At 47.3% G+C, this 27,696-nt stretch overlaps 1 protein-coding gene across 1 annotated transcript in view; it reads right to left on the minus strand.

The window, feature by feature from the left end:
• CUX2 (cut like homeobox 2) overlaps nt 1–27,696 on the minus strand; it is a 106,100-nt gene that overhangs the window by 22,566 nt on the left and 55,838 nt on the right. Inside the window, 8 exon segments of the mRNA XM_087705469.1 lie at nt 629–695; nt 2,105–2,181; nt 3,447–3,567; nt 4,414–4,527; nt 10,973–11,051; nt 21,357–21,404; nt 22,448–22,465; nt 22,467–22,559. Coding sequence (XP_087561595.1) covers nt 629–695; nt 2,105–2,181; nt 3,447–3,567; nt 4,414–4,527; nt 10,973–11,051; nt 21,357–21,404; nt 22,448–22,465; nt 22,467–22,559 — 617 coding nt within the window.

The raw sequence follows: 27,696 nt of genomic DNA on the forward strand, positions 1-27,696 counted from the left end.
AGCTATGATGTAAGAAGGACGATGTAATTGACAACTCTCTGTTCCTATATTATGTATAATTTGTATTAAAAAAAAAAAAAACCTTGAATGGAATTTCTTAAGCCTCTCCACCGATCAAGTTTAAGTTTAAGTTTAAGTTTTATTTTATTTATATGCCGCCCTATTCCCAAAAAGGGACTCAGGGTGGCGAACAACTTAAACAGGCAAGGGAAACATACAAGTACAAAATAGACATTTAAAATGACCAACAACCACACCGGTCGAGAGGGGAAGGGAACTCATCAACCCCAGGCCTGCCGGCACAGCCAGGTCTTAACGGCTTTTCGGAAAGCAGGGAGAGAGGTGAGGGTCCGGATCTCCGCGGGGAGTTCGTTCCAAAGGGCCGGAGCCACCACAGAGAAGGCCCTCCCCCGGGTCGTAGCCAGATGACATTGGCTGGTGGATGGAACCCGGAGGAGGCCGACCCTGTGGGATCTAATGGGTCTTTGGGAGGTAATTGGCAGCAGGCGGTCTCTCAAGTACCCAGATCAAGCCCTTTTCCAATTGCTCATCCAAACGTTCTCCTACTTAGAGGCGCCCTCACAACCTGACTGGGAGACGTAAGCGCTGAGGACAAGCACCCACTTACTTGGAAGCGGCCTCCTCGTCGTATTTACACCGCAGGTCAACCAGCTCCGTCTGTGTCGCCTTTAGCGCTGGCCAGCAACGGGGAGAACATGAAAACAGAGAGTAAGAAATTGTACTTCCAGTGGGTTGTGCTTCAAGAACGCTACTCGGGGCTAGCAAATATTCAGTCGTAAACTGGATAACGGGATAATAATTAGGGGGGGGGAACGGGAGATATGTGTAGACCCGTTGGCTCCACCAATTATCACCCGCGAGTTATCTCCACGTCTTTCTCAACCCACTCAAAGAGGCTTAAAATTGAGCAGAAGTTCTGCCAATGAGCGACACTTCCTGGCATTTGCCAATGTACCATCCTGGTTTGCACTGCCCCCTTTTAGGATGGTGGGTTGCGAGAGATTGTATTGTATTGTATTGTATTGTATTGTATTGTATTGTATTGTATTATTTGTATGCCGCCCTTCTCCGGGAGGACTCAGGGCGGCGAACAATTCAAGGAGGGAAAAAAGGGGAACATAAAAAGACAAAATACGAATAATAAAAGTAGGCAACAGTCGCACAACCATACATGTCGAGTGGGGAGGGAACTCATCACCCCCAGGCCTGCCGGCAAAGCCAGGTTTTGACGGCTTTTCGGAAGGCCTGGAGAGAGATGAGGGTCCGAATCCCTGCGGGGAGTTCATTCCAGAGGGCTGGAGCTGCCACAGAGAAGGCCCTCCCCCAGGTAGTAGCCAGATGGCATTGGCTGGTAGATGGCACCCGGAGGAGGCCAACCCTGTGAGATCTAATGGGTCTGTTGGAGGTAATTGGCAGCAGGCGGTCTCTCAAGTACCCAGGTCCAATACCATGAAGGGCTTTATAAGTGACGACTAGCACCTTGAAGCGTATCCGGAGACCGATCGGTAACCAGTGCAGCTCGCGGAGGATAGGTGTAACGTGGGTGTACCGAGGTGCACCCACAATCGCTCGCGCGGCTGCGTTCTGGACGAGTTGGAGTCTCCGAATGCTCTTCAAGGGCTGCCCCATGTAGAGCCCATTGCAGATTGTGACACTTATTCGAGTTAGTTAAGACCGAGATTTCTGGAGGAACTCAAAGGATAGATTTCAATCATCGGGCAGCTGTGGGTTACGTTTTCAAAACTTTTATTCTGAAGGACTCTCTTTCGTGCTTCCATGCAGGCTGCAAGCGGTAATTTCAAGTAAGGGACGGCTGTCATTAAAAAGGGAAGGATTTGAGAGATGGAAGGAAAGAGGTTGGCCATCAGCCCAATGTCTGAGAGGAAACGGCAGACGTCAGGGAAGCAAAGAAAACTGGACTCAGCTCATCGAGTGAAGAGATGATCTTTCAACAGATACAAAAAAAAAAAAAAATCAGCGTTTCCTCAAAGAGCTTAAAGAGAATTAACATGGCCAAGGAGGAACCCATGGGAAATGCTCCTAACCGTCTTCAAACCGTATCTCCATCGATCATGGGAAGTACCTGAATGCAGGACTTTGATCTTCTCTTCTGCTTCCCCCAGCCGGCTGGCCAAAGTGAACTGGGCTTCTTGAAGACCCCTAAGACAAGAGATGTATCTCCTTGAGTTGAGGTGGCACCCAGATCAAAGCCAAGGAGAAAGCAGCCTTCTGAGGTCCATCCATCCCCCTTGGAGTCAACCTCCCATTCTCCCCGATTCGTTTGAATAGTTTGGCTGAAGAAGCCATCACAGGTTCTGCAGAACATCTAGAGAACTTCCTTCGATTTGAAAGCATTAAAAGGAGAGAGGCCTGTCCAGAGATATACTTGACTTATCTTTAAAAAGATAAGTTGGGTTTTGTTCACAAAGAAAATCTGTGAGAAGTGCTGAAAAATGTTGACGGATTTCGATTCACGGGCTTTATTATCTATTAGGGGATGGTTGGGTCTCAATCACAGCAACAGAGTCTCGTGAATTTGTGGAATAATGGTTTCCTTTCCCCCCAAAGTTTTTCACTTTTATTTCTCATGCATACATTCACAAATATACATTCTCATTATTATTAATATTGTGTTTTCTTTTAATATTTATAACAATTCATTTCTCCGCCTAAAAATTTAAAAATATAATTGAGATTGCTTTCCTGTCATCCTGTACATCCCTCTTGTTTTACAACAAGCCTACTTCTTCTTCCCTCTCCTTTTCTCCTTCCCTCCCTTCTTCTCTCCTTTCTTCTCTCCTCCTCTCCTTTCTCTTTTCTTCTTCCCCTTTCTCTCCCCTACTCCTCCCCTCTTCCTTCCCTTCCTACCCTCTCTCCTACTCTTACTTCCCCTCCCTTTCTCCTTCTTTCCCTCTCCTTTTCTCCTTCCCTCCCTTCTTCCCTCCCTTCTTCTCTCCTCCTCTCCTTTCTCTTTCCTTCTTCCCCTTCCTCAGCACCACTCCTCCCCTCTTCCTTCCCTTCCTACCCTCTCTCCTACTCTTACTTCCCCTCCCTTTCTTCCTCTCCTTTTTCCTTTCTTCTTTCCCTCTCCTTTTCTCCTTCCCTCCCTTCTTCTCTCCTCCTCTCCTTTCTCTTTTCTTCTTCCCCTTCCTCACCACCACTCCTCCCCTCTTCCTTCCTCCCCTCTCTCCTACTCTTCCTTCCCCTCCCTTTCTTCCTCTCCTTTACCCTTTCTTCTTTCCCTCTCCTTTCTGTAGAGGAATGGTTTTCCAAGATCTTGGGAGATCACTGAGGAAAAAGCAATTTTTAGGTGCAGCCTAAAATTTCAGGTAAGGCTGGACTTAACCACCTCCTTCCTTTCCTTGGAGGAGAACAATTCTCCCAACTACCTTCCCATCCTCACCGCCCGGCTCATACTCACGTACTTTTGCCTCTCAACCTCATTCCTCTGCAGCAACGAGTCGGTCAGCAAGGCTTTGTTGTTGATCCCAGCAAGCTTGGCCTCTGAAGCCGCCAGTCCACCAGGGAGGGTCCCTTCTTTTTGCTCTGCGGGGTGAAGGGGAAATCGACATCAGCAACAGGATCAGCGGCCTAAGCCGGAGAAGTCTCGGCTGGTTATCCTTTCTGCTTGCCTTCTCTAGATCAGTGTTTCTCAACCTTGGCGACTTTCAGTCCTTTGGACTTCAACTCCCAGAATCCCCCAGCCAGCATAGCTGGCTGGGGGAATTCTGGGAGTTGAAGTCCACAGGACTGAACGTCGCCAAGGTTGAGAAACACTGCTCTAGATCATTCCAGCTGTGCTCAACCAGCCATGGCTCTGTAAGGCTCCGCAGGATGCAGAAACGCCTCCTCTCAAGCACGGCCTTGAAGCTCCAACGCACCCTGCCTTGACTCTCACGCTGAGGCAACAGGGAAGTTACTACTACTTTACTATAGGCCCGAGATGGTGAACTTATGACTCATGTGCCAGAGGTGGCACGCCGAGCCCTCTCTGTAGGCACATCCGCCGTTGCCAGATGCTTTCTGGTTTCCGACACGCACATGCGTGCCGGCCAGCTGGTCTTTGAGGGCACTGGAGTGCTGGGAAACGGGACTCAGGCTGTTTTTCAGGCCCTTTTTCGGACTGTTTTCAGGTCATTTTCGGGTCGAAAACAGCCAGAAATTGGCCTGAAAATTGGCCTGAAAATGCCTCCCCAAAAGTCTAAAAATGGCCCTAAAACCAGCCAAAAAACAGGCATGCGCACACTGGCCAGTGGTCTTCAGGTTTTTGGTGCTTTGGCGCACACAGGCACACATGTATGCATCTGCGTTCTGGTTTGGCCACTTAGTGCCGGGAAGCTTTGCCATCCCTGCTGTAGGCTGCCAGTGGAAGAAGGCGGATTGCTTGGGTACCTTTCGGGGAGAGCAGCTCCTTCTTCCAGGGCCTATTCAGCTCCTTCAAGGGGGGTTTCTCGGGGCCGAGGCAGTGGAGGGGCTGGTGCCACCCTTCGAGGGAGGGCACAGGATCTGCTGGAGGGGAGGGGAGAAAAGCAGAGGTGACCTTGGAGCTCCGTCCCACGCAGAAGGCACCTTCCAAAGAAGAGGAGGACAAGAACATTGATGCCCTCTTCCTTCAGAGGAGGAAGCCCTTGGCTCAGCCCAGATAATCCCTAAGAGCTCAAGCTTTCATATGTCAAAGAATGAACAACAATGTAAAATCACTAACATTGGGAGGGGACAGAGAGAGAGAGAGAGGGAGAGAGCGGGAGGAAGAGGGAGGTTGAGAGAGAATAAGGGTGATTAGATCAGTGGTGGGCTTCAAAAAAAATTGCTACTGGTTCTGTGGGCGTGGCTTTGTGGGCGTGGTTTGGTGGGTGTGGCAGGGGAAGGTTCCTGCAAAATCCCCATCAGCTGGGACTCAGGAGGCAGAGAATAGATGGGGGCGCGGCCAGCCAGAGGTGGCATTTGCTGGTTCTCCAAACTACTCAAAATTTCCGCTAACGGTTCTCCAGAGCTGGTCAGAACCTGCTAAATATCACCCCTGGGTTAGATACAATAGATGATAAACAGACAGATAAGAAAGAGAGAGAGGGTAGATGATGACGATGAGAGAGAGAGAGAGAGAGAGAGAGAGAGAGAGAGAATAGATACTATAGATGATTGATAGATAGATGAGAAAGAGGGAGGGAGAATTCCTCCAAAAGGATTTTAAGCCCCCTCCGTGGAAGAGGCATGTGGATTATCTTGTCTTCTCCCTGGTCCTATTAAAGAGGACACTATTTTCTCAAACATTTTGCCACCCCCAAAACAGAAACTCAACGCCGGGATGTTCTTCCTGTTGAATCAGAATCAGGGGCTGTATTTGTCTCATGCAACTTGTAGGGCTCGGTGGGGGTGGGTCAGAGTTGGTAAACCAGGTCAGAAGCTTGAGGGATGGATGCTGTCCCCCTCCCGATCTGAAAAGAAATTGGGGTGGTGGTGGAAGAAGCGAGAAACCAGCCCCATTTTTCCCCCCACCTTTATTAAAAACGATCCAGGCTCGTAAATTAATTTGTTTGTGTCGTACAATGGCAGTGCAGATGGACTCATTAGCATTGCACACCGCAAATAATTAAGGATGCGTTTTTAGCCGGCCTTCCTAATGGGGTTTGCTGGGTTAATGATGTCAGTGCATAATTGCCTTGGCCTGGGAGGCCTTAGGGAGCCTCCCCCCGCAACCAGGCGGGGATGGCTAATAATCGTGGGGGTCGCGCCAGGAGAGGAAGGGGCCCTCTCTGGAGCACACCTGTTTGCATCCCCGCTCTTTGCCCACAGCAAAATGGGCTGTGGGATGGAGACCGTGGCGTTGGGGGGCCTGCCAAAGCAGACGCTTCCGAAAACTGGCACAGAAAGAGCTTCTCTCTTAGCCAGCGACCAGCTCTGCCCCCCCCTGCTTCCCCCTCTCCCCTCCAGCCTTTAACCTAGAGTGGAGCAACGGATGCCAAGGGCGCCTTGTGTAAAACTCCCCCCCCCCAAAAAAACGGGGAAAAGATGTCATCTTCCTCACAGCTACAGATTTAATCATATGCACCGCGGATTTAAGCAGAGTAATCAATCAAATCTGTTTTAAATCAATGCATAATGAGACCCAAACAGGAGGCGGAATGAAACCAGCAGATCTGAAAATATACGGCAAAAAACCACTTTGGCCGCGGATGCTGCCCAAGGACCTCCACAGCCTAAAAATGCTTCAAGGCCTTAACCAGGGGGGGGGGGGTTTCCCAACCGTGGCCACTTAAAAGACTGGCGGACTTCAACTCCCAGAGTTCCCTGGCTGGAGAATTCTGGGAGTTGAAGTCCACAAGTCTTAAAGCAGCCACACTTGGACGCCGCCTCTGATCTAAACCCTCCCAAGGGCTCATAAATGTTGCCTGAGCCTGGTCTGATGCCCAGGAGTGCCTGGGTCCACATGGTGACCCACCGGGGGCAAGATATCTTCCTTGCCAGGGTCAAGGATGTGCCAAGATCCAGAGCCGACAAAAGAGCAGTTGTGTCTCTTGTCAAGGAGCCACCTGTGGACGCATATCCTCCGCAGTGGAGGCTCATCCGTGGGGGACCTGGAGCGTAAATGACCTCGGAGGAGTAGGAAATAAAGGCCAGCTAACTTTACAGCTGTTTATAACATCTCCAGCGCTAAGATGTGCTCTACATGGGGCTGCCCTTGAAGAGTATTCGGCGACTTCAGCTAGTCCAGAATGCGGCCGCGCGAGCGATTGTGGGTGCACCTCGTTTCACCCACATAACACCTATCCTCCGCGAGCTGCACTGGCTACCTGTCGATCTCCGGGTACGCTTCAAGGTGCTACTTGTCACCTACAAAGCCCTTCATGGTAGTGGATCTGGGTACTTGAGAGACCGCCTACTGCCAATTACCTCCACGCGGCCTATTAGATCCCATAGATTAGGCCTCCTCCGAGTTCCATCTGCCGGTCAATGTCGACTGGCAACCACGCGGAGGAGAGCCTTCTCGGTGGCAGCTCCGACCCTATGGAACGATCTCCCCGTGGAGATTCGTACCCTCACCACCCTCCAGACCTTCCGCACAGCCCTTAAAACCTGGCTGTCCCGTCAGGCCTGGGGTTAAAGACCGTAACCCACCCGAATTGTATGAATGTTGTGCTTTTAATGATGTACTGTCTTATGTGTTAATCTGTTTGTTCTCCCTTCCTTCCAAATTGTAAGCCGCCCTGAGTCCCCCCAGGGAAAAGGGCGGCATATAAATAAACTAAAATAAATAAATAAAAATAAATAAGATAACGATGTGGACCATTCAGCTGCGCACTTCAAGGAAAGGCCCAGCTGAGGAGCAGGGGGAATTCCAGTTACCAGGGCCACCGGAGACGGAAGGAAGGGGCAGCTTTGGCTTGAGGAAAGAGCAGAGGGGCTTGGAGGCCCAACCAGTCTCAGCTAGGGGGTCGCATGCAGCCGTAGCAGAGCCAAAGGACCAAGCATGAAGAGGAGTCTTCCCAGAGGTGCCCAGTGGTGCCCAACTGGCAGCTGGCTTCTCCCAGGAACCAACTGGGGGTCCTTGGCAACCCTAGAACATTGATGGCGAACCTTTTGCACATCAAGTGCCCCAACCGGAACCCGCATGCGTGTGTGTGTGTGTGCATGTGCGCGCACAGGAGCATTGGAATCCCCAAAAACAGCTGGCTGGCGTGCACAAGCCTGTTTTTTGGCCATTTTACGGGGCGTTTGAGGCTGTTTTTTTGGCTCGAAAAACAGCCTGGAAAAACGGTCCAAAAATGGGCTGGTTTAGGGCCATTTTCTGACTCTTTTCCAGTGCTCCAGTGCCGGTGAGGACCAGCCCTGTGGGGTGGCATGCGCATTTTATTATGGGTGCATAATGCACATGCGCACAATAGCGCTTTTGGCACGCAACGACCAAAAGCTTAGCCATCACTGAGCTGAGGGGTGTCATCCATCCATTCACTTAGACCAGTGTTTCTCAACCTTGGCAACTTGAAGATGTCCGGACTTCAACTCCCAGAATTCCCCAGCAGTGGTTAGGACAGTGTTTCTCAACCTTGTCAACCTGAAGATGTCCGGACTTCAACTCCCAGAATTCCCCAGCCAGCGAATGCTGGCTGGGGAATTCTGGGAGTTGAAGTCCGGACATCTTCAAGTTGACAAGGTTGAGAAACACTGGCTTAGACACTAGCAAACTTCCTAAATTCCTAATTTGAAATCCCCAGAAAGCTCCGTTCCGCCTCCTTGGGTAAAGTATTATTGCTTCCCCTCATATGCACAGCCCGGTCCTCACTTAGCAAACTCGTTTCTTTCTCCCACCCGTTGTGTCCCTGCCGAGAGAGGGGAGCGAGGCGTGCAGAAGACAATGAAGAAATCAGTTGTCACCGCCACCCGAGTTAAAACGAGACTTAAATCAATCCGTCCTGAACAATGACTTTAATTATGCTTTTAACATGATTTTACTGCTTCCTCTCCGCCCTCCCTCTCCTCTCCGTGTCCGACAGAGATGGGCGCCCAGCCCGCTTCCCCACGCCACATCTGGGTGAACAATATCAGAAAAATTTATGATATTTTCCTCTCTCCCCCCCCCTTCCTGTAATTACAGACGCGCAATCCCAGGCTCAGTGTATCAAAACACTTGCTGAGCAACACAAAAAAATTTTCCTCGGGCGAAGTTTTGCGAGAGACGGAAGACGTTCAAGCTCCGAAAGGAAGAGAGAAAAGGGAAAGACAGGAAGAGGAGAAGAAAGAAAGAAAGAAAGAAAGAAAGAAAGAAAGGAAGGAAGGAAGGAAGGAAGGAAGGAAGGAAGGAAGGAAGGAAGGAAGGAAGGAAGGAGGGAAGGTGTACCAATCACGCCAATAAGCCCAACTGGAATTAAAATGTGTGTCAGATATTGAGATGTGCAGGTATTTACTTCCACTGCCATAACACAAGGGCTATCAAGAGATATAAAATGAGGACCCAGACTGTGGGGACAATATGCTGACTCTGTAAACCGTTTAGAGAGGGCTGAAAGCCCTATGAAGCGGTAGATAAGTCTAACTGCTATTGCTATTGCAATCTATCATCTATCTATCTATCTATCTATCTATCTATCTATCTATCTATCTATCTATCATCTATCTATCTATCTATCATCTATCTATCTATCTATCTATCATCTATCTATCTATCTATCATCTATCTCTATCTATCTATCTATCTATCTATCATCTATCTATCTATCTATCTATCTATCTATCTATCTATCTATCATCTATCTATCTATCTATCATCTATCTCTATCTATCTATCTATCTATCTATCTATCTATCTATCTATCTATCTATCTACTCTATCATCTGTCTGTCTGTCTATCTATCTATCTATCATCTATCTATCTATCTATCTATCTATCTATCTATCTATCTATCTATCGGATTGTTGGGGGCAATATGCTGACTCTGTAAACCGCTTAGAGAGGGCTGAAAGCCCTATGAAGCGGTATATAAGTCTAACTGCTATTGCTATCTATCTATCTATCTATCTATCTATCTATCTATCTATCGGATTGTTGGGGGCAATATGCTGACTCTGTAAACCGCTTAGAGAGGGCTGAAAGCCCTATGAAGCGGTATATAAGTCTAACTGCTATTGCTATTGCTATTGCTATCTATCTATCTATCTATCTATCTATCTATCTATCTATCTATCTATCTATCTATCTATCTATCGGATTGTTGGGGGCAATATGCTGACTCTGTAAACTGCTTAGAGAGGGCTGAAAGCCCTATGAAGCGGCATATAAGTCTAACTGCTATTGCTATTGCTATCTATCTATCATCTATCTATCTATCTATCTATCTATCTATCTATCTATCTATCTATCTATCTATCTATCTATCTATCGGATTGTTGGGGGCAATATGCTGACTCTGTAAACCGCTTAGAGAGGGCTGAAAGCCCTATGAAGCGGTATATAAGTCTAACTGCTATTGCTATTGCAATCTATCTATCTATCTATCTATCTATCTATCTATCTATCTATCTATCGGATTGTTGGGGGCAATATGCTGACTCTGTAAACCTCTTAGAGAGGGCTGAAAGCCCTATGAAGCTGTATATAAGTCTAACTGCTATTGCTATTGCTATCTATCTATCTATCTATCTATCTATCTATCTATCTATCTATCTATCTATCTATCTATCTATCTGTCTGTCTGTCTGTCTGTCTATCGGATTGTTGGGGGCAATATGCTGACTCTGTAAACCGCTTAGAGAGGGCTGAAAGCCCTATGAAGCGGTATATAAGTCTAACTGCTATTGCTATTGCTATACTAACTAAATGCAATCCATTCTAATCTTGATTGCAGGAAAAACAATTTCAGAAACAGAGTAGTAAATGTGTGGAACATTCTATCTGGTCCTGTTGTTAGTTCCTCTAACCCCCCAATCTTTTTACTTTAAGCTGTCTACCGTGGACCTTATACGTTTCTTAAGAGCTCCCTCGGGGGGGGGGGGTGCATAAGCGCACCAGCGTGCCTTTCATCCCTGTCCTACCGTCCCCATTGATATGGACCCTTTTTATGGGTTTACGGCTATGTTTCCCTTATTTAGATCCGTTTATTCGTGCCATTTTTTAATGCGCTTTTCCTACTTGTTTCCTTGTTGAAAAATCAAAATAAATAAATAAAATTTCGCTGATTAAACAGAGGGCCCTAGTAGGACAATGGCCGCAGCCATTTCAGACCCTGGAAAGTCATTTCCCCCACCCCCCCAAACCTGGGATTTTCTACCGTCTCGTTCCTAAGAGGGTCTTGTGTAACAGGCCACGGAGGAGATGGAGCTCCAGACCGGGGGTCTCAAATGTTCCAGACCGTCTTCTGATCTCCCGAAAGTCCCTGAGTAGGTCCAGAGGGCTTGCAACACCCACCCACCCCTTCCGAGCCTGCCTGAAGGCGGCGGCCCAGCCGGCGTCCATACCTGGGCCTTTGAGTAACTGCTTGTAGACGCTCAGGAATGCTGCCTCGGCTTCCTTGGTCCGTTGGCTGAGCGCGACCACCTGAGGGAGACATAAGAGCAAGAGCCCAGCTGAGAAACCCGGGAGAGGAAGGGGGGCAGCCCCAGAGCTTTGGGGGGGATCAGGAAGGAAGAGCTCCGTGCCATTTGGAAACACCCAGCTGCATTTGCAACTGCAAAGGTGGCCCTCCAAACCCAACCTCAACCTCATCAAAGCTCTTGTGGATGGATCCCAACTCAGGAACTCGGCTGACTTCTAGGGAAGAAACCCTTGGTGGAGGAAAACTAATGTAAGGCTGGGAAGGAAGGAAGGAAAAGGGAAGGAAAGATGGATGGAAGGAAGGAAGGAAGGGAAAGGGAGAGAAAGAGGAAGGAAGGAAGGAAGGAAGGAGGAGAGGAAGGAAGGAAGAAAGAGGAAGGAAGGAAAGAAGGAAGGAAGGAAAGAAAGAACGAAGGGACGGAGGGAGGGAGGAAGGAAAAGGAAGGGAGTGAGGAAGGAAGGAAAAGGGAAGGAAGAAAGATGGATGGAAGGAAGGGAAAGGGAGGGAAAGAAGAAGGAAGGATGGATGGATGGATGGAAGGAAGGAAGGAAAAGAGAAGAAGGGAGAGGAAGGAAGGAAAGGAAGGAAGGAAGGAGGAGAGGAAGGAAGGAAGAAAGAGGAAGGAAGGAAAGAAAGAAAGAAGGAAGAAGGAAGGGAGGGGCGGAGGAAGGAAAAGAAAGGGAGGGAGGAAGGAAGGAAAAGGGAAGGAGGAAAGATGGATGGAAGGGAGGGAAAGGGAGGGAAAGAGGAAGGATGGATGGATGGATGGATGGAAGGAAGGATGGAAAAGAGAAGTAGGGAGAGGAAGGAAGAAGAAGGAAGGAAGGGAGGGAGGAAGGAAGGAAGGAAGGAAGGAAGGAAAGAAGGAAAGAAAGAAAGAAGGGAGGGAGGGAGGAAGGAAAAGGGAAGGAGGAAAGATGGATGGAAGGAAGGAAGGGAAAGGGAGGGAAAGAGGAAGGAAGGATAGATGGATGGAAGGAAGGAAGGAAAAGGGAGGTAGGGAGAGGAAGGAAGAGGAAGGAAGGAAGGAAGGAAGGAAGGAAGGAAGGAAGGAAAAGGGAGGTAGGGAGAGGAAGGAAGAGGAAGGAAGGAAGGAAGGAAGGAAGAAGGGAAGGAAGGAAGAAGGAGGAAGGAAGGAAGGAGAGGAAGGAAGAAAGAAGGAAGGAAGGAAAGAAGGAAGGAAAGAAGGAAGGAAAGGAAGGAAGGGAGGAAGGAAGGGAGGGTTCTCCCTCCCCCACCCCCTTAATCTTAAAAGGACAAAGAGAGAGAGAGAGCTTGCAAATCTTTCACCCCAGACGGACTCTAAAGGGCTTGTCATTCAGAAGGGAAGCAGCCGGCATTTACCATTCTCCAGCCACAGAGCGAACGGCCTCCTCCGCTGCTTCCCTTCTGTTCCCGCTGGAGACGGCCTTACCTTGAGCGTTCAAGCATCTTTCCTGCCTTCTTTGCACTGGCGGGTGGAGCTGAGATGTTACCAACTGACCCGTGGTCATTTCCCACAAACCCAGAATCGGCCTGAGGCAGAAGAGTCTCTCCTGGTTCAGTTACGGTTATTTTATAGGACGCAGGCCCTCCAATACCTCCTTTTTTTTTGGAACCCCAGAAATTGTGGTCCCAAAATCTGGAGGAAGGCAAGCTTGATAGCTGGAGGAATGGGGGAAAGGGTTGGCTCAGAGGATCAACCCGTTGTGTTGATGCCAGGAGATCCCGTTATGGCTCCTGGACTCCCCCTTTGGAAGGCGCCCCTCAACAGCCTTGAGGTTTCTCACCCCTGTTCTGGAAACAGGACCAAGCCCAAGAATGAGGGGACTTCTCCTCGTGGCCCCTTTTAACAGGCTTGGATTCAGGAGTCTCCAACCTTGACAACATCACAACTGGTGGACTTCATCCCCCAGAGTTCCTCAGCCAGCTAGAATTCTGGATCTGGAGTCCACAAGTCGTACAGTGGCCAAGGTTGGAGACCCCTGGCTCAGGTGCTGGATGGAAAGGCTTGGTGGGAATGAGTGAACCCAAGAGATCTCAAAACTCCATCGTGGGAGTCCGGCTGAGAGGGCCAGGTGTTTCGTCACCTGTCCAAGGAGCCGAAAGGGAAAGGAATTCCCGCAGAGGGAAAGCAGGGAAATTAAGGAACCAACCAGAGCTCAGCTGGCTCGGACGCTTATGGCTTGTTTCCCGGAACACAAAGCAACGCTCAGAGTTTGCTCAAGCCAGTCCTGGGAAATGCAGCCCATTGCCCCAAGAAGACAGCAGGGACAGATAGACAGACAGACAGACAAGGAATGCTTGCATGGTAGATCCATCTGTTTCTATCCTTTGGCAGGGAAGCTCTTGAGAGGCTGGTCAAGCTAAGAAGATCAGCCCGGGGTGGATGAATGCAGCCCACTCCCCAAATATTCTGTCCTTGCTCCCTGGAATCTGAACTCCCTCGCTCCCAGCGTCCTCTAACTTTTAAACCTCGACATATCGCTTTTTCCTTCTCTGCGTGTTTCTCTCTCTTCCTCCCTTCCACGCGCGGGACTCAAGGTGAGACAAAACACAACTGCACACTCCGCAACGACAGAAGATTGATGAATTACATTTCTGCTCCGGGTCTTTTCCATGGCTGGTGATTTTCCAGCAAAGCAATTATCACCATAGAATACATAATGGCCTAATTAATTACTACTGTCAGACTGGCCTCTATGCTATGATTATACCTTATCAAGTCTCTCTCTCTCTCTCTCTCTCTCTCCCTCTCTCTCTCCCCTCTCTCTCTCACAGCAACACTGAGAATAAAAAAAATATTATTGCAATGGGCAGATTCTTTTTTTAAGTTGCCTTCTGTCTCTGCCTTCTCCTTCCTCCTGCCTTCCATCTTTCTGCTGATATTTTGTCTGGGTTTATATGCACACAACTCACAAATGCCTTTAAGTGTAAATGTTAGGTAAGCTCCCCCCGTTGGGAGAGCGAGTACGTTCAGAGAAGCGTTGGGAGACTTGTGTTGGAGAACACACAAACCAGCATACAGAGACACTGCAGTTTAAATAGGCTTTTACTTTTGTGGAAATAGAGGTATCAGAGTCCATCAAACAGTCCAAGTCATACACGGATAAGACAGTCTGTCATCAATGTCTTTCAGTTAAGGGATAATCCAAATAACATAGTCCAGTATCATATAATCAGTTCGCTATTCAAAGTTTGCTAACAGTTGCAAAACTTACAATAGCTCCCGGCACTTTCTAACAGCCAGCTTCCAAAACACTCAGATCAGATCAGCCCAGCATCTAACGAACAGAGAGCTAACAGTCACTCTGGCTCCCTCTTATGGCAGGTTGAGGAAAACAGCAACCAATCACATTTTACAGTATGGTTTAAAGAAACAGGTACAGCATTGTTACATGACTTATATATTGCCAACCCAACCATTAGAATTATATTCCTAACATTCTCCCCTTTGGGTAGGACAATATATAAATCTTACAATCTTAATCCGTATTCCTCGCAACAACGTTTATGCTTGGGCCTTAGTAAAATGATCTGCGATGTTATCTTCAGACATACAATACTCGGGTGAAACTAATTTACTATTCACACTTTGCCTTATTCCTAACAGTAATTATTCCCAAAGAAGAGTTTAAGGAGAAACAGAGCAACGGATGAGCTAAAGGAAGGGAAGAGGAGAGGAAAAAGAAGATGCTACTGAAGGAGAGGAAGTGGCTGATGGCTGTCCATTTTTGTCAACATGCTTCCTGACAGACCCAATCGTGCTGTGGCAAAGCTTTTTCTTTTTCTTATCCTGCCCAAGGATGTTCCTCGTGTTAGAACTCTTGCAACGAAGTCCATCTCTCTGGTGCCACGGGGTCTCTGTCTCCTGTCTCTTCCACCCTTGGTGGGAATACCAGCTGGTTCAAGGAGAACCAGCAAGGTCTCTGAAAGTGGCCTCAACCATAGAATGCCTGCTGTATGCTCCAAGCCCTCCTCCAAATGCTCTCGGACCCTCAAAATCATGCCCACCCACCCCCAACAAGTCTTTCTATCAAACGTGACTCTGGGGAGCTGCTGGGGAGGATGGGTTTCAAACTCGGACACTGCCCAAAGGTGAAGCATTTTGTTGTGGCCCACCAGTGGAGCTGGCAGTGGAGTCAGACAGTGAGGAGGGTTGGGGAGGAACCTGGGCCAGTCCTGGAGTCTGGGGAAGGCTCTGGTGAGGGCTCTGTGTCGGAGGCAGAGAGGGGCCAGGGCCGTCTGACAATTATCAGCTGCCTTCGGAGTCGGACGTCAGTGAGGCAGAAGAACAGCTGGAGCCTGTTCCCAGTGTGCGCATGCGCAGAGCAGCCAGACGAAGGGAACAGCTAAAGAACAGGGGTCGACTCAGGGAGTAAGGCCACAGGTGGACGGTGAATGGCCCCTCCCAGAGGGAATAAAAGAAGAGCAAAAGGGGAGTGGAGTTTGCAGGAGACAATTAGTTCACTTAATTGGCTCGTGACTCTCCGAGGCTCCTTGCCAGGTTTTGCAGATCTCGGCCTGGCAGCTCTCCAAGCCTGATAAGGTCTGTGACTGTAAATCCTCCCTTGAAAGACTTTGCTGGAGGTGAATGAGAGGAATTCACGGTAACGTAATAAAAAAGCGGTTTTTTTGTCAGGAGTCTGCTTCGTAGTTTAGGGAAGCCTAGGTTCCCTAAATTTTCTCATCCGAGGAGGATACAAGGCTGTTGCCCAGGGCTTGGTACAGCTACAGCCCACGATTTTATCTAGGGAAGAGAACGATCGGGAGAAATGATCTCCCCTTTCCATATAGTCCGACAGGTAGATAAGGCTCAATTTTTATTTTAAAAGAATGATGTAAAATGCACAGGAATGAAAGAGGTTGTGTCTTCAAAACTACAGCCGTCGGTCCAAATTGTGTTGATTTTCTCACGTGTTGTTATTGTTCTTTTTTTTTTTTTAAAGCCAGCTAGCTCACAGACATGGCCGTATGTTCTGAAACTGGGGAACCCCATCCCTCTGGAACTGTGGCCTCTCTCCCCATTTTATTTTATTTTTTTTACACCGGTCCCGTGGGACCATTTTTTCCTCCTCTATTTCTTTTCCAGTTAGCACTTTTGCATTGTTTTAATAATGGCTTTTTAGCATATGGCTGGCGTTGTTTTACATTTGTAATTACTGCATTATGTAAATGATGCTTTTAATGGTTGTTTTTAATTAAGCTGTTTGTTTTGCATTCTTTTGACCATTAGCCATTCCGTGGTGGGAGAGCAGGGATAAATCCAAGGAATAAATATGCCAAGGAAGCAGTTTTGGAGCCCTGGATTGGGAGGCAAAGCAGATTCTTGAAAGTCAGCTAGTTGAGGATGAAGCGGTCCAGAATCTGGATATTATTATTATTATTGAGTCCGTCATCTGCACTTCCATCACTGTCTGGTTTGGCTCTGCAACCCAACAAGACAGACGGAGACTTCAGAGGAGAATCAGGGCTGCAGGAAAAACAATGGCTGCCAACCTGCCTTCCATCGAGGACTTGCGCACTGCAGGAGTCAAAAAGAGGGCCGTGAAAATATCTACAGACCCCTCACATCCTGGACATCAATTGTTTCAACTTCTACCTCAAAATGACACTATAGAGCACTGCACACCAAGTCAATTAGACACAAGGAGAGTTTTTCCCCAAACGCCATCACTCTGCTAAAGAAATAATTCCCTCAACACTGTCAAACTATTGACTAAGTCTGCATTACTATTACTATTAGTCTTCTCATCGTTCCTATCCCCCATCTCCCCCCACTGATGACTGCAGGACTGTGACTTTATTGCTTGTTATCCTTATGATTTATATTGATATTTTTTTTCCTGATTGCTTATTTGTACCCTAGGACTATCATTAAGTATTGTAGTTCCTTAGGATTCCTGATGAATATATCTTGTCTTTTTATATATACCGAGAGCAAATGCCCCAAAGAGAAATTCCTTGTATGTCCAACCACACTTGGCCAAGAAAGAATTCTATTCTATTCTATTCTATTTCTATTTCTATTTCTATTTCTATTTCTATATTCTCTTCTCTTCTATTCCATTCCATATTTCTATTCTATTCTATTCTATTCTATTCTATTTCTATTTCTATATTATATTATATTCTATTTTCTATTTCTATATTCTCTTCTCTTCTATTCTCTTCTATTCCATTCCATATTTCCATTCTATTCTATTCTATTCTATTTTCCATTCTATTCTATTCTATTTCTATTTCTATTTCTATATTCTCTTCTCTTCTCTTCTATTCCATTCCATATTTCTATTCTATTCTATTCTATTCTATTTCTATTTCTATATTATATTATATTATATTTCTATTTCTATATTCTCTTCTCTTCTATTCTCTTCTATTCCATTCCATATTTCTATTCTATTCTATTCTATTTTCCATTCTATTCTATTCTATTTTCCATTCTCTTCTATTCTATTTCTATTTCTATTTCTATTTCTATTTCTATATGCTATTCTATTCTATTTCTATTTCTATATTCTCTTCTCTTCTCTTCTATTCCATTCCATATTTCTATTCTATTCTATTCTATTTCTATTTCTATTTCTATATTATATTATATTATATTTCTATTTCTATATTCTCTTCTCTTCTATTCTCTTCTATTCCATTCCATATTTCTATTCTATTCTATTCTATTTTCCATTCTATTCTATTCTATTTTCCATTCTATTCTATTCTATTTCTATTATTTCTATTTCTATATTCTCTTCTCTTCTCTTCTATTCCATTCCATATTTCTATTCTATTCTATTTTCCATTCTATTCTATTCTATTTTCCATTCTATTCTATTCTATTCTATTCTATTTTCCATTCTATTTTCCATTCTATCCCATCCTATCTTATCCTATCCTATCCTGTATTCTATTCTATTCTGTTCTATTCTATATTTGAAATGGTCTCAGAATGCCATTGCGAGAGAGGCAGAGAGCATTTTTTTTGGAGGGGGGGGGTTACTTGGCTTCCTTAATTTATTATCTCAAAACTATTTTTTTTTCGCAGCAACTGAGAAGTGGGAGAAATTAGCCGATGCAGCCATGATTCTTTGGACTTCCTGTTCCACCATCAAGTCAATGTTTCACCTACATTTTCATGTAAGAACACTTTTAATTTAGATATTTTCATCCCTCCATGAAAAGGAGGAGGAGGACGAAGAGAGAGAGAGACACACACACACAGAGAGAGACAGAGAGAGACAGAGAGAGAGAGAGAGAGAAAGAGAGAGAGAGAGAGAGAGAGAGAGAGAGACAGAGAGACAGAGAGAGAGAGAGAGAGAGAAAGAGAGAGAGAGAGAAGTTTCAAATAATGACTGTAATAAATGAAGGTAATTAATTGTAGTTTGTTCCTTAACTGTCTAGTCAGCTTAATTTTACCTTTTCATCTAATAATGAGAAAATAATTTTTGTGCTCTGAGGGTTAATGATATGTAACTGCAAGAGCTGCTAATTGCATGTTGCAAACTATTCATCAGAATCCCCATCTGTGCTACTTGATTATGTTTGCTAAATTATTGCTTTGAATTATCTTTCATAAAGCAACTTTTGTAATTAGCAGGGCCCTGGCTCTGCTCTTTTTGCCGTCTGAGAGGAAGGGAATTAAAAAAAAATAAAGAAAAAAAGAAAAAAGCAAACCCAGAAAAAGAACTTTGGCCATTTCAATCTGTTGCCGTTCCACTTCCGTCACCGGCAGCCTTTCGTCTTTCCCCGGGATCTAGAAATCTTATTTATCGAAACCGGGTTATGGGAAAAACGCTGCCTTCATCTCCTGCCCACCTCCAGGGCAGAGGCTCTGCCTTTCATCCCTTCACCTCACCACCCACCAGCACAAAACATTTGCAGAAACCCCAGGTCTGCTAGCGACCCCCAGGGTGGTTTGGGGTCCTGCCCCCTATCCTCAAGGCCAGGGGACAGTCTAGCATAGATTTTATTTCTCCCGCAGAGGTCCTTGGGTTGGAAAAGGGCTGGGGGAAAGGAGCCCCCTTTTTTCCCCTGCCTTTTCTCCTACCTTCCACTCAGTCACCATTTCTACGTTCTAATCCAGTGATGGCGAATCTTTTCGGCACCGGAATGTGTGCGCATGTGTGCATGCCGCAGCACCGGAAACCCGATGGCCATGGCTGGCGCATGTATGCCTGTTTTTTGGGTGCTCTGGGGGCTGTTTTCAGGTTGTATTTTGGGTCATTTTCCAGCTGGTTTGGGGGCCAAAAACAGCCAAAAAACCAGGACATTTTCTGGGCAGTTTTTCAGGGAATTTTCGTGCCATTTTTTGACCCCCAAAACACCCAGAAAATGGCCTGGAAAACGCCCCCCAAAATGGCCACGTGCACATCATAAATGAGAACAGCATCTGGCGATGGCGCACATATCCACAGAGGGGGGCTCAGAGCGCCACCTCTGGCATGCGTGCCATAGGTTTGCCATCACGGTTCTAATCAATCATATCCATTGCCTTTGTTCTACCTGGAGACCCCAAGGATGAGATCTCCTGGGATACAGGTAAACTCCCCCCCCCCCTCCAGTGGCCTCAACATCTCTGGGAGCTAACCACTGACCTTCCGAAGGCTAACCACCAGAGGACTGCAAAGAATATAAATACTTCCATTCCTTACTGATGACTTAGAACTTGAAGAAGCTTCTTGGTTGAGAAGCAAAATATTTTCAAAGGAGGAAAACAAAAAAACAGACAACCAGGCTCCTTTCTTTGGGGGGGGGAGCATCTTTGGGACAACCATGTCTTGGATGATGGAGAACCTCCATCGACATATTACTTGGAGATGTAGGGATGATCCAGGAAGACCAAATGCCCTTCATTGATAAGGGCGCATGTCCTTTTGTCCAAGATCTTGGGACAAACTGAAGGAGCCAATTCCAGAGGTTAACCTCAGAGGCTGAGCCACCTTCTAGCATGGATGATGTTACCTAGTTGGTGAGAAAACGTCTACAAGAAAACAACAATCCCAGGAAAGGCTCCCCTCGTTCCCAGTCACCCCAAAATCACTTTGTCCAAGAAAACCATTCTTGCCTCTTTTTTTTCTTTTTTCTTTTAATTTTTAATAATTTATTTTATTTTATCAATTTCATATATACATTCACAATTATATGATCTCATAACTGTTATTAATAATATGTATTTATAACAATTTTTCCCTACTGTTGACAATATACTTGAAGATTGCTTTCTTACCATCCCATAGATCCATCTTATCTTACAACGGTCCTACTTCTTCTTCCCTCCCTCCCTCCCTCTTTCCTTCCCTCGTTTCTTCTCTCCTGCTCCCCTTCCTTCCCTCCCTCCTTCCTTCCCTCCTTTCTTTTCTCCTCTCCTTCCTTTCCCCCTTCCTTTCCTCCTTCCTTCCCCCTTCCTTCTCTCCTACATTCCCTCCTTCCTTCCCTCCTTCCTTTCCTCCTTTCTTCTCTCCTTCTCTCCTTCCTTCCCTCCTTGCTTCCCTCCCTCCTTCCCTCCCTCCTTCCTATCCCCCTTTCTTCTCTTTCTTCTCTCCTTCCTTCCTTCATTCTCCATTCTTGCCTCTTGTTGGCTATCTTAAATCCACTCTCTCTTCTTCTCCCAGAAGATCTACAGACTCAGGTGAACGCCAAATGTAGTTCGTTCTTCATAAAAATGGAAGCAGCGCATCCATTGTTCGGCTGAGCCGTTCTCTGATTTGCGTTATTTTCTTACAGAAAGACTGTTTTTTGCTGTCAGAGTAGCTTCAAACACTCAACCCAATCTCCTCATCTTAAGACATCCAGGGTGTAATTTCACAATGCAGATTCTGCTGATTATATAAAAGTGGCCTTAAGGCTTAAATAGATGAAATACAGAGGGGGGGGGGGAACCCAACCTACATATCTACATCCTGTATATTTAATCTGCTTGAAATCCATATTACGGTCCTTCAGAAACTTGACGCTTGAAATGATGAAAAAAATACAGTGGAAGTTGTGAGATCTCAAGACTAACGTCCTTCAACAAGCTCAGGGACACATTATCCTTTCTCTCCATCTTCCCCGTACCTTGGTGAGCGAAGCTCAGGGTTGAAAGGGAGGGAGGACCACAGCCCCAAATATCTGCAAAGGCCACAACGCATCGCATTTTTTTGAACAAGAGCTTCCATTTTTCCTTACATTTGCACCCTCTCTCAATTCGGAGTCCCCGGTTTGGTTCACAATTTTTTCTACCCATGGCAAAATAATAATAATAATAATAATAATAATAATAATAATAATAATAATAATAATAATAATAATAATAATAAACAAAGACCTTGTTACTGGTCTCTTCTTACCTCTGCCTGGAAACTTTTAAAGACAGGAGCCACCATATCTCGAACCTCCTGAAGGAAAGGTGGGGGGGGGGAGAAAGAAAGGATGAGAATTCCCTTGTTTGGACCTCTTAGGCAAGGAGGGTCAAGGGAATGGGCTTCAAAATTTGGCTCTTAACTCAGATGCCCAACTTAAACATTAAGTGTATAGTATTTGTGGCCATATTTAAGCATTAATTAGGCGGTGGGAGGAAAGAGGAAAGAGGAAGGAGGAAGGAGGAGGAAGAAGGAGGAGGAGGAGGAGGAAGAAGGAGGAGGAGGAGAAAGAGGAAGATGGAGAATGGAAAGGGAGGGAAGAAGGAGAAACAGGAGAAAAAAAGAGAAAGATGGAGAAGGGAGAGGGGGAGGAGGAGAAGGATGAGGAGGAAGAGGAGGAGCAGAAGAAGAAAGGGGGTGAAGGAGAAGGGAGAGGAAGAAGGAGAAACAGGAGAAGAAAGAGAGAGATGGAGAAGGGAGATGGAGAAGGGAGAGGGAGAGGGGGAGGAGGAGATGGATGAGGAGGAAGAGAAAGAGGAGGAAGAGGAGGAGCAGGAGAAGAAAGGGGGGTGAAGGAGAAAGGGAGAGGAAGAAGGAGAAACAGGAGAAGAAAGAGAGAGATGGAGAAGGGAGAGGGAAGAGGGGGAGGAGGAGGAGGAGGAAGCGAAAGAGGAGGAGCAGGAGAAGAAAGGGCGCAAAGGAGAAGGGAGAGGAAGAAGGAGAAGCAGAAGAAAGAGAGAAAATGGAGAAGGGAGAGGGAGAGGAGGAGGAGAAGGAGGAGGAGAAAGAGGAGGAGCAGGAGGAGCAGGAGAAGAAAGGGGGCAAAGGAGAAGGGAGAGGAAGAAGGAGAAACAGGAGAAGAAAGAGAAAGAAGGAAGAGGGACGGGGAGGAGAAGGAGAAGAGAAGGAGAAGGAGAAGGAGAAGGAGAAGGAGAAGAGAAGAAGAAGAAGAAAAGGAAAGAAGAAGAAGAAGAAGAAGAAGAAGAAGAAGAAGGAAGAAGAAGAAGAAGAAGAAAAAAAGAAAAAGGAGGAGAATTGACTTAAAATTTTAAGTTTTGAGGCGAAGCAAGGCATCCTACCTCAGGAACATTTCTCTTTAAATTCCTGGCTGAGTTCAATTAAATGCTTGTGCGAGTGCTCGCTTTCCTCCTGACGGGCAGCCAGTTCAGAAGCCACAGAATTCAGTTCCTTCTGGAACAAAAGAAAGAACAAAAAAAAAAGGGGGGGAAAACATTAGGAGAAATACACGAATGAGAAACGCAATTATTTCCCTGAGCCCATTTCCCGAGGCTCCCTTGAGCATCCAAAGGCACAAAGCAGCAGAGCCCCATCCAGTCCTGTAGCCACCCATCCACCTGCCGGGACTTTTGAAAACTCTTGCCATTCCTTTGGGACTCTTAAATCCATTCCACCTGCCACACCTGGGCTTCCAAGTCAGGTGTGGAAGACAAGGTGTGGGAATAAGGACAAAGCCCATTCTCCACCAAAGGGACCGTATCAGTGGAGAGTTCCTGCCGGTCCGGTCCAGTACAGCCGTACCGGTAGTAGCCGGGAGCAGCTGAGAGCTTACCAGTACGGTGGCTCGTTTGGCCCACCTGCCCACCCGCGTTCTATACCTGTTTTTAAAGCAACTGGCCAATTGCTGTGTGAGCCCCAACAAGTGGCTGGGCATCGCAGGGGTGGTGGATTGCACATGCGTGCGCAACCCGCATGCAAGAACAGGACACATGGCCCCGTGAGCAGCACACAGAGAGCGACAATAAGAACGTCCAACCACTGGACCATAGATCTCGTGACGCCCGTCCCTCCGTCTCCCTATCCCGATTATCTCAAAAGGAGACCAAATCGCGCATTCGCAAAGGAAGCACAAACCCACATCAGATCGGTTTGCATGTAAACAAATAAATACAGATGGGGGGGTCAAATTAATGAAGCCCCTCGAGGGATCAATATTTTCAATAAGCAGATTTCTTATTTTTTTTTCCCCTTAGCGACTGCAAGGAAAAACATTGCAATGGCGTCAAAATAATAAGAGCACCATATTGCGCTCCACGCTACCATCCATTAAACGCATCGGCCGTGGAAGGAAGGTGTCCAGATTGCGACTAATTTAGGTGTGTGGCTTGTTTTTTAAATAGTGTTTGTAAATAATCTTTTATAGGGACGCGGCGGCTCGGTGGCTAAGACGCTGAGCTTGTCGATCAGAAAGGGGATTGGCAGTTCGGCAGTTCGAATCCCTAGCGTTGCCTAACGGAGTGAGCTCCCGTGACTTGTCCCAGCTTCTGCCAACCTAGCAGTTCGAAAGCAGGTTAAAAAATGCAAGTAGAAAAACAGGAACCACCTTCGGTGGGAAGGGAATGGCGTTCCGTGCGCCTTCGGCGTTGAGTCATGCCGGCCACATGACCACGGAGACGTCTTCGGACAGCGCTGGCTCTTCGGCTTTGAAACGGAGATGAGCAGCGCCACCCTAGAGTCGGGAACGACTAGCACGGATGTGCGAGGGGGGGAATCTTTACCCTTACTAAATAATCTTCTAACAGATCTGGATGGCTTTTGAATTGCGGGGGATTTCGGAGTGGGGATTTTGGGAGGATGTTTTGGCCGGCTGGGGACTTCTGGGAGTGACCTCGGTGGAGAAGCCCTGCTTGGAAGCAACGAGAGCATCGAGCATTCATGGCTCTCCTTCCCAGCCCCTTCCCTGCCCTGATCTTTCTGGGTCTGTGGAGGAAAAGCCAGATGGTTGTTTTCAAAAATGACAGAGCCCAGGCCCCCCCACCCCCCCAAGGGCAGAGAGGCGGGAAAGGAATTGCCATCTTTCTGACGCAAGGAAGACAGGAGCTCAAGACGGATAGTGGCACGGCAGCCTCTTGGTAGACAGGCTGGTTTCCAGGAGCCATCAATCATTTTCCTACAGAATATGTAAATTCCAGGTGCTGAAGATGTATGGGGCCCGTTACCATGGGGGGGGGGGTGTCAATTGCGTGCCCAAGCCGCCCAATGAAGAGCCTTTCAGTCTCCGGTACCCCAGAGGGATGGCAAGCTTTCTGCCTTTCATTGGATCGGACCAACATTTCACCGTTGGATATAAAGGAAAGGGGAGCAGATTAAAAAACATGACCCGTGGGGGAGGAGGGGAAGAGAGAGGGAGGGAAACGGAGGGAGGGGGGACAGAGAGAGAAAGGGAGAGGGGGAGAGGGAGAGGAGACAGAAAGAGAGTGAGAGAGAGAAAGAGAGTAAGAGAGAGAGAGAGAGAAAGAGAGAGAAAAGTAGAGGGGGAGAGGGGGAGGAGATGGAAAGAGAGTGAGAGAGAGAAAGAGAGTAAGAGAGAGAGAGAGAGAAAGAGAGAGCGAGAAAGAGACCAAGAGAGAGAGGGGGAGAGGGAGAGGAGACAGAAAGAGAGTGAGAGAGAGAGAGTAAGAGAGAGAAAGAGAGAGAGAGAAAAAGAGAAAGAGAGTGAGAGAGAGAAAGAGAGTGAGAGAAAGAGAGAGAGAGAGAAAGAGAGAGAGAGAGAGAAAAGGGAGATGGGGAGAGGAGACAGAAAGAGAGTGTGAGAGAGAAAGAGAGTAAGAGAGAAAGAGAGAGAGAGAAAAAGAGAGTGAGAGAGAGAAAGAGAGTGAGAGAAAGAGAGAGAAAGAGAGAGAGAGAAAGGGAGAGGGAGAGAGGGGGAGGAGACAGAAAGAGAGTGAGAGAGAGAAAGAGAGTAAGAGAGAGAAGAGAGAGAGAAAAAAAGAAAAGAGAGAGAAAGAAAGAGAGTGAGAGAGAGAGAGAGAGAGAAAGGGAGAGGGGGAGAGGAGACAGAAAGAGTAAGAGAGAGAAAGAGAGAGAGAGAGAGAGAGAAAAAGGGAGAGGGGGAGAGGGAGAGGAAGGGACAGAAAGAGAGTAAGAGAGAGAAGTGAGAGAGAGAAGGAGAGAGAGAGAAAGGGAGAGGGGGAGAGGGAGAGGAGACAGAAAGAGAGTAAGAGAGAGAAAGTGAGAGAGAGAAAGAGTAAGGGAGAGAAAGGGAGAGGGGGATAGGGAGAGGAGACAGAAAAGAGAGTAAGAGAGAAAAGAGAGAAAGAGAGAGAAAGCAAGAGAGAGAGAGGGAGAGGGAGAGAGAGAGAGCAGGGAGCCAGGCTTGGCAATTGGCTGTGGTTATGAGCTTCAGGGCACATTCTCCAAAGACCCAGACTTTGGGTTCAGACATGCAGTTTTCATCTCTTTCAGGGGAGGAGACGGGAGGCCAAGGGCAGCCCCAGGGGTCAGGCTACCAGGGGGGGGTCAATCAGGTACAAGTTCTGGCCCCAAAAGCAAAACCCCAGGATTGTGTTGTTACCAGGAGGCATCGATGCTAGTGGGGTGGCTGCACTCCCTCCCCATCCGAGAATGCTCCGCAGCATCTCTGCACGAGTCCCTGGCCTGGGGTCGCCTCCTTCCCAAAACCACAGAGAGCCCAGAGTCACAGCAGATGTAAAAAGAAGAAGAGGCATGTAGCAGTGGCGGAGGAAGGAAGGAAGCCCAAGCACAAAGGAGCCCCTTCCTCACTCCCTGCTCAGACCCGCTCCCCAAATGGGGGTCTCCTCTCTACTCCAAAGGGGCCCTTGGAGAGGGCCACCGGCAGCCGGCTCCCCACACTGGGGTGGGTGGGGTGGGGGGCTCCAATCCCAGATGCACAAAGCGGAGAGGAGAGAATACCAAATCCCACTCCTCAAAAGATATGCAAATCGGCTAATCAAGCAGGCTATTATTGCAGATCCCGGCACGCAACAATCCTACGAGATAAGTGATCAACCACTAATATCCAATTGTGCGCCGGCGTTACTACCCCATAGATGTGTGTGTGTGTGTGTGTGTTAAAAAAAGAATTTCTAATTACAGCGAAATTCTCCCCCCCCCCCAAAAAAAACAACATTTCATCAAGCTCAAGTTGGGGGGGGGGAGAAATAAATTTGTCAGCAATAAGTATGTTGGGTATTTTTTTTCCATCTGAGGAGGGGGGAGGAAGAACTGTTCGTGGGGAAGGGGCACAAAGGGAAGGCGGCAAAAAAAAACCTACTAACAGGACGAGAAAAGGGGCTTTGTATGTTTCAGAGATTTGCCATAAAAGCTGGGTCTCTAGTCCTCATGGCTGAGCCCCGAGATTAGGAAAGTTAGGCAAGTTGTATTGAATTCCAGACTTAAGTCTTTCGTTTGTGCTAGGAGAAAACCTGGAATGAAATGGAATAGAAGCTGGAAGGGACCTTGGAGGTCTTCTAGTCCAGTGTTTCTCAACCTTGGCAACTTGAAGATGTCTGGACTTCAACTCCCAGAATTCCCCAGCCAGCAAATGCTGGCTGGGGAATTCTGGGAGTTGAAGTCCAGACATCTTCAAGTTGCCAAGGTTGAGAAACACTGTTCTAGTCCAACCCACAGCTTAAGCAAGAGACCCTATATACAATTTGAGACAAGTGACTGTCCAATCTCTTCTTATTCCAATGAGGGAGCAACCACAGCTTCTGGTGGCAAGCCGTTCCACTGGAGAATTGCCCTCACTCTCTGGAAACTTCTCCTTAATCCCAGGTCTCATCTCTCCCTGATTAGTTTCCATCCATGGTTTTCTTGTCCTGCCCTAAAATTCAAGGCTTGAATTCAGAATGATAACCACAATTCCGCTCTGCTCTGCGGTACTTCTGATGCCGGGAAATGGGACATCCTCGGAAATCCCTCGGAAAACTTCCCACTTCTCCGTAAAAAAGCCCGATCAGAGCTTGGCAGCTTTCCCAAAGCTTAATCTGAGTGGCAAGACCCTCTCCTGGAAATAATATATGCCCCCCCCCTCCAAAAACCCCGCCATGAGAATGTGTCTGAGGCTCTGGCTATAACTTTTGTCAGCTACAATTTAGCTGCCAATTTAGGTCGTAATTAGAGTAAAAGAACGAAGGCTCTCCGGTTATTGATAGACCGAGTTTCCCGGGAGCCTTATCACGTTCTTAACCCTTTCTAGCTTGGGCATCGGAGATCAAGGCAGATCCCCAGTCTGTGGGATCTGACAGATGGGAGGGAAAGTGCCAGGAAGATATTTCCTTAACTCAACTGGATGGAGGGATATTTTCCTCCGAGAAGGAACCATCTCTCTCCCCCATGGCCAAACGTGGGCAGGGGGAAACTGCTGACGGTGCCCGCTGGGTTCTGGGAATGCCAAGGCTGGTCAGACCAGGAGGAGCCATGCCCGCCTGGCGGGTCTTAAGGGTAAGAGCTGACATCGGTTTCCTGCCTCAGGTGGGGGGGGGGGAGAGGCAGCGTGGGGGCTTTTAAACGGCAGGAGGAAGACGCCAACGGAGGCCCAGCCATTATACACTTTTATTGATGCTGT

Source organism: Thamnophis sirtalis, unplaced genomic scaffold (genome assembly GCF_051295495.1).
Source record: "Thamnophis sirtalis isolate CommonGarterSnake01/CBP01778 unplaced genomic scaffold, rThaSir2_p1.2 scaffold_2, whole genome shotgun sequence".
NCBI lineage: Eukaryota > Metazoa > Chordata > Lepidosauria > Squamata > Natricidae > Thamnophis > Thamnophis sirtalis.